The 6,911-nt window shown below is 62.0% G+C and overlaps 1 protein-coding gene across 1 annotated transcript in view; it reads right to left on the bottom strand.

The window, feature by feature from the left end:
- Positions 1 to 6,911, bottom strand: part of TNRC6A (trinucleotide repeat containing 6A) — a 71,206-nt gene that overhangs the window by 14,117 nt on the left and 50,178 nt on the right. Inside the window, exons 5-11 of the mRNA XM_023520630.1 lie at positions 6,215 to 6,413; positions 5,182 to 5,357; positions 4,133 to 4,165; positions 3,249 to 3,329; positions 2,848 to 2,899; positions 603 to 745; positions 5 to 229 (exon numbers count right to left, since the gene is read on the bottom strand). Of these exons, the coding sequence (XP_023376398.1) occupies positions 5 to 229; positions 603 to 745; positions 2,848 to 2,899; positions 3,249 to 3,329; positions 4,133 to 4,165; positions 5,182 to 5,357; positions 6,215 to 6,413 (909 nt within the window). The remainder of the gene's footprint in view (positions 1 to 4; positions 230 to 602; positions 746 to 2,847; positions 2,900 to 3,248; positions 3,330 to 4,132; positions 4,166 to 5,181; positions 5,358 to 6,214; positions 6,414 to 6,911) is intronic.

The following is a 6,911-nucleotide window of genomic DNA, read 5'->3' as shown; positions in this document are numbered from 1 at the left end:
CGGCCGCCGGGCTCGGCGCCGCGGCACGCGCACGAGAGCCCTCACTGCTGCCGCCGCCACTCGGCAGAGCGCACGCACTCACCTGTCTGACAGAGCCCAAGGTCTGCGTGCCCAGCCCCGCTACGGGGCCAAGGGCCTGCCCGGGCACTGCGCTACTGGGAGGCGGGAGCTTCACGCTCGGACCGGACAGAAACGGCAAGCTCGGGGGCTCATCTGCCACAGCGCTGTCCTGATGGGACGGACAGACAGGTGTGCAGACCAAGCAGACAGGTGCGGGGGTGGGGGGAGAGCCGGGCGGGACAGAGAGAAGTCACAGGACATTCCGGCACCGACAGGACACAGGCAGAAAACAGAAGAGGTCGGATTAGTGTTAATTCTAGAGTGCGTGAAGAGAACCGAACACATTTTGCGGGATCAGGAGGAAAACGGAAATGCAATCCCCACGCTCCACTGAGACACGAAAGGACAAGGAAGCAGAGACGTGGCAGGAGAACGTGGCGCTGGCTGCGACTGTGCGCTAAGCACCCTGACGCGCTGATGAGCAGGTGTGTGGCCGAGCACGGCGTGTCGGCCGCACGGGCGAGACGGGCCCAGCCACTCACCTTGTCGAAGTAAGGGCTGCGCTCCACGGGGGCGTCTTTGGGGGCCTGAGGCCGAGGGCCGGGGCCTTTGCCGACCGCGCGGTTGTAATCGCCGATGTTCAGGCCGTGCTTGTCTATCTCCACCCGTTTGTCCTGTAGCATCCCTAATAAATGCAGGACACCGCACTGTCAGCACCAAGGGCTTGCTTTTGGACACATTGCAGTGCAAAGAAAATGCTCCCAAACGGGAGTGACGTCTGCCCCGCAAGGACGTGGGAATGGGGACGCTCCGGCCTCTGGCAGGCCTCGCACTCGTCCTGAGTACAGGTGCGTTTGGCAGATACCACTGTTTCCCCCGATCGGTTAACTTGAAACAGACTCGCAAACGGAAGGTGAACACAGCTCTGGTCATCTCTCTTCTGCTCAGTTCACGAGAGCACAGTTTCCAATACCAGAAAAGCAGCAGCATGACACACCGCCACCCCGTAAGAGCTCCCTGCATCCCCAGCGCTGCCCGGACGCTTGTGCCGGGCGTGACGCCTGTAACTGCCGTCCTCTGCCAGCAGACGGGGAAGCCGGACGCCGGGCCCCTCGTCTGGCTTCTCTGCAACAAACACGACCCCTCACGGAAAGCCCCGGCCTGCAAAGTCTCCGCTGCTTAAAATAGCTGGCCCGCGAGCTACCCACCCCGGCCCCCAGCGAGTCTCTGCCGGGGATGCTGCTCTCTGCCCCTGCGCTGACCGATGCCCATTCTGGCCCCTAGCTGAGCTGGCCTCTTCGTGTTTCCTCGATGCTGGGGTATTCCTAGGCTTACTGAGCCCAAACTCCGAGAGGCTGAGTGAGTGACACCCCCTCCTCCAGACGTGCTCCCCCAGCAAGGCGTCTGCGGTCACTCCCACGCGCTGCGCCTCAGAGACAAGTCTTTGACTTCCCTCCTGCGCTCAGTCCCACGTCTTACTGCCTGCGAATATGCGTAGCCCCCGAATGCACGGGGAGACCAGGCCCTCCCCCAGCTCCCTCCCTCGTGGGGATCGAGGTGGCAGCTCCATCTTCCCCGCCACACCGCCCTGAAGCTGCGCCCTCCACCTCCCCGGCCCGCCTGGCCTCTGCAACTGCTGTCCTTCCTGAAGACGCCTGCTGCCGCCACCAGCCGACACTCCCCCTCCCCGCCGCCGCTGGGGCAAGCAAGCGGGAGAGGAGAAATCTTTAACAAAGGACTCTTAGAGCAGGCACAGTTTAGAAGTGTGGCTGGCTTCCTGAAGTCCTTGCTGTGTCTCTCCTCCGCCCGGTAGCCCTGAGCCGTCCGCAGAGGGGTCAGCAGAGGGAGCGGGAACTGCCCCAGCCTGGTCCCCTGGGGTACTGCGGGCCTGAGGCGAGCACTGGCCCCCACTGTCTGCCCTTCCTGTGCTCTCTGGAATCCTCACCCTTCCCCTTCCCTCCGACAGGCCGACCGTCCTGACTCTGACCTTGACACTGCACTTGCCCTGCTCCAGCTCCTGAGCGGCTGGCTCCAAGCTGCCACTCTGGCTCTGACTGGCCCAGGCAGAAAGGCCAGCCCCGTATTGACACTCGCTGCACCCCGGACAAACTGGTTCAACCTTCCCTTGACCCCAAGCCCCGCACCCCACTGGGCTAGCGCCTCCCGCCCGGTCCCAGTGTGGTGCTCCTACGGGCCTTGCCCAATGCGGCAGCCGGTCTCTATCTCATGGGCCTGCTGTGTTTGGTGCCTTTGTCTGTCCTCAGCTGCCTTCCAACTATAACCAAAACTGTTTTCCTGAAACATAAATCCCAGCCGTGTCACTCTCGCGCTGAGAATCCGCTAACCGCACGCTTTCAGGATGAAGTCCCCGCCCCAAGCTCCATGCGACACAGTGTCTCCCGGGTCGGGCAGCCTCGCCTCGGCCACCTCCCCCATCGCCACATCGCCACCATCAGGACCAGCTCCTCCCCATTCCACTACCTGGAACCACCTGCCGCTTCTCCAGTATGGCTCCGCACGGCCGCCCCGTACCTGGGCCTTCGCGCACACCGGTCCCCGAGCTGAGGCTGCACCCCAGACCTGGCCAGGTCGTTCCTCACAGGGCTCTACTGCAGCCGGTGGTGGCGTCACGGTGGCGAGCTCTGCAGTGACTGGCACCTGACAGGTAGACTGCAGCAGGAACCCAGGGCCCCTCCCAGTCTAAGGCCAGTGTCCTTCCAGCAGGCCGTGTCAGACACGGCTGTCCAAGGGTGAATGCGAGCCCAAGCTGACCTCGTCCCTTCTCACCTCCGGAAAGGTCCGTCTTATTGCTCTGTGTGTTTTCTTCTGGCGAGTCTCTCTGAAGTTGAGAAAAAGCAGCACGTTAGCAGACCTCAGCTTATCGACGAAAACAAAAATGAAAATGGCTTTATGTGCCACGACTGGTGAAACTGAAGAGGGTCACAGAAGATCATCTGTCCCTGCCTAACGAGAATGTTCTTTCTCAGTTAGGCTACGGGATCATGTTTACAGCTCAAACCATAAAAACAAAGACTTTATGGCCAGTCTTACTCTAACGTCGAGCTTATTCCTAAGGACTCAAAGATAATTTGCTAAGAAAACAACAAAAAAAATGAGATTAGGGAAGATCCGCAAACCAGCGTTCGGGGGGCGGAGGGGGGGCGGGGGCTGCCGGGAAAGTCACTCACCGAGAAACCGACGCTGGAGAACTGCTTGACGAACGGGGTCATCCACGCGTCCTCCTGCTTGCTGCCGCCCTTCATCACCCCCTTCGCGAAGGAAAAGAGCGGAAAACGCCGTGGCCGCCTCTGTTCACGTGGGCGTGCGACAGACTGATACGCTCTGAGACAATTCCCAGCCCTCACGTTTAGCCAATTTCTCCTCCGACCAGCTCTTAACAGAGCCGCTAGCGATCAAACACCGATGACGCGGTTTCCACTCCTTGCCCCGGTCCCCTGGCACGGCCAGGGTGTGCGGGGCCATCGGCACGGGGGGGCAGGCGCAGGGCCTCGGCAGCCCACCAGCAAGGGCTGTGTTCGGAGCGGTTGGTTACGATGTGGCTTTGTGGGAGCCTCACACCAAACACAGTAAACATAGCCACTAGGTTCTCAGGTTAGTCCCGGGAAACCAGCTTAACCCACAACTGAGTGACGCTGTGTGCTCTGCACAGGAGAACAGCGTGTGTCCACAGGGTGACGTGTTCTGAACGGTCAGTTTGCGCTGCCAAGAGCACAGAGCCCCGCGGTGCTGAAGCTGGGGCCCCTCCGGCTCTGAGCTGGCCGGGGGCTTGGGTGGGCATTGCAGGGCCGTGCCCGCCATTTCTTTCCAGGAATTCTACTCTTTGGTTCCATCGGGCTTCTACCCTCCTGAGCATACCCCGCCCAGGCGTGTCCCGCACTCACGCTGATGCTGCCTGGAGCCCCTCGTGCCCTGTTCCAGACGCTGGGCCCGAGGTGCTCCTGCTTCCCGCTGAGGGTCCCTGGAGCCCCAGCACCGAGCACAGCGCCTGGCCCCCAGCAGAGAGGGCCGTGCCCGCGGGGGGACAAAGGGGGAGAATGAAGAGGCTACGTACCCTCTCCCGCCTCCTTTTCTTGCCACTCAGACCCTGCAAGAAAAGACAAAGTCACATCACCGCACAGTCGGTGGGAGGGGCGTGGGGCCGGGCTGCAAGGTAAGCAGAAGTCCTGCTGTCGCCAACTGGCCAGGCGGCTGGCAGGACCCCGCTTCCTCCAGGCTCAGGTCCACCAGGCTTCCACCTCCGACGGTCACAAGGACCAAATCTCACGTGACAATACGGGACACCATGGATGGTGAGGCATTAGGCAACTTCAGCAAAATGGAAACATTTTAAAAATAAAAACGGGAGGCGCCAGGCTTAGAATCCCAGGATTAAAAGGGACACTGGCAGGGGGCTAGGTGAGCCACTGGCCACTCAATGCCTAGGCCCTCTCAAACTGGGTGGGGCTGCGTCGGAACGACCTGGGGGACGGGGCCCGCGCTGGAAAACGGTGCTCAGGAGGACCAGACCCCAGCATCCGGCACCACCTGTGAGGAAGCCCACGCGCTAGGCCTGCGGCTGTCACACTGGCTCTGTGGCAGGAGCCCCGGGAGGCCTGGGGTGCGGGCGGCCGCCCTTGTTACAAATGCCGTGGTTCCGATGTGTGGCCAGGGCTGGGAACGAGGCCGTCCACACAGACACAAAACCGAGCCCGGTGCGTTCCTAGGGGTGTTTGGCACAGGGCCTTTTGGGACGGGGAAGGGACAGAGAAGGTGGGTGGAGGAGGGTGACTGGGCACAGGAGAGGTCGGGACTCGGGGTGAGCAGGTGGAGTGGGTCGTGAAGGGGCAGTGGGCGGAGGGAGTCAACGTGGGGACTGTCCCATCTTCTTCCCACCCAGACACCCCGGCAGGGGTACCCCAGGCAGCCCCGGTGCAGGGAGGGAGAGGAAGCCCCGGCGGGAGAGGTGGGGAGACAGGAAACTTCATGTCTCATGCCCCACACAGGGGGCTCAGCCTCAGGTGCTGAGGGCCGTGCGGGCAGGACCGGGAAGGGCCCCGCTTCCTGTGGGCGGACTACCTGTGGAGCCCTAAGTTCCAAGGGCTCTTCCCCTGCAATGTTTACCTTGGACGACATCTTCTTAGTGTACGGCGGCCAGTTCAAAGATGAGTTAAGCTCTTGAGATGAGTTACCAGTCCACATCCCAATCTCCACGTCCTCCTCCTCCTCCCAGCCTGGGGGGCGGCTTGCGGGCAGCGGCATGTCGTCGCCGCACCAGCCATCTTGCATAGATTTGGGCCCTGAGCGTGGGTTTGTGATAAAAAAAAAACACTCGAACAAAAACAATTCCTTCTGGAGGACGCGCGTGCACTGGGGGCAGGGTGAGGGGGCGGCCGAGGCGCCCACTTCTGTTTCCCAGATTCGCAGGGCAGGAGCAGACACCGCACGCCGAGTCAGCCCACTAAACAGGAGCTATTCCTGTTAACGTGCCACCGAACATCTCCCGGGCTGCGCGCGCCAGGCGGGGCGGCGGCGGTGCTACTGCCTGCAGGGCGATGCACAGGGCACAGAGTGCGTGGGATTCGGGAGAGGTCGTTTTGAGGTACGTTTTCAAGGAGGGTGGCCAAGGAGCGGTGCCAGTCACAAGCAGCAAGCTCCCTTCTCTCCGCTCGGCCTTCGCAAGTCCTGTGCGGTGTCCCGCACGCAGCCCGTGAGGCTGTGACATCATCTGCCTGAGTGTTAGGCGCCCCCTTGAACTGTGCTCATTCTCTATAACGTTTAGGGGGTCCCCTGGAGCCTGAGCCAGCCAGTTTGGGTACGTGCCGCTGTGGCTGTCACATTCAGTCTCTCGTGTTGGAAAGCCTGAAAGGTGCTTGGTTATTTCCATATAATCTAATTTGGCAAAATATAATTTAGATTTGCTGAAGTATATGCAAATCATTAGTAGTTACAGTTCTAAGGAAAACGAGAAAGAGAGGGAAATTCAGAAAGATAAAAAAAGAACCGTGTCACAGGTGGCAGGACCTAGATGGCGAGAAGCACCCACGAGACAACACGTGGGGACCCGAGCAATGGCGGCGCCGACGTCGTCCGGTTACTCAGCGATGACGAGAGACGCCCAGTGCCGCGAGGGCTCCTGGGGGTGCCCGTGACTCACCGGGCTTGCCGAGGCCTTGCGGAGCAGCAGAGCTGGAGCCCCACGCGGGTGTGCTGGATGCCGCGGCAACGGGGTCCCCCCAGCTAGGGCCACTGTCCACGGGCCTGCCCCACGCAGAAGTGCCGTTATCCACAGTGGTGGCTGGCGTGGGGGGCTCCGCCCAGGGCTCGCCCCAGCCTGCAGAGTGTGGGAAAAGGAGTCGTCAGCACACGGCGGGTGGCGACGAGGGGCCCCGTGGGCAGAGGAGGGAGCTCCACGGTCCCTGCGCTGCCGGGGACGGACGTGCCCGTTTCGAGGAGCAGCGTCTCGCTGCCGCCATCTGAACAGCACGCGCGAGCACCCCTTCCCCGGGACCGGCCCCTCTGAACAGCCTGACGCGCACGTCACCCTCCTCTGAAGATGAAGCCAAGTCCTGGCAAGCCAAGCCGCCGAGCCGAGCGCAGTGCACTACGGCAAGGGACCGGCTGGGTGCCGATGGGCGCGTAGAGCTTTCGCCGTAATGCGGTCCCGGCAGCGGCAGGAAGCACAGGACCAGCGGCAGGCGAGCACTGCCTCCCTCCACGCGTGCGGGGCAGCGCTCCTCTGAGCCCGGGCGCCAGCATGCGCACCGTGCCCGAGAACCCAGACGCCCGCCCCTCAGACACACGGCGGCTGCCTCGAGGAATCAGACGTAACTTAACAAGGTCAACTACATCCG

This window comes from Pteropus vampyrus, unplaced genomic scaffold (genome assembly GCF_000151845.1).
Source record: "Pteropus vampyrus isolate Shadow unplaced genomic scaffold, Pvam_2.0 Scaffold274, whole genome shotgun sequence".
In the NCBI taxonomy this organism is placed as follows: domain Eukaryota; kingdom Metazoa; phylum Chordata; class Mammalia; order Chiroptera; family Pteropodidae; genus Pteropus; species Pteropus vampyrus.
This window is presented reverse-complemented; position numbering and strand designations above follow the sequence as displayed.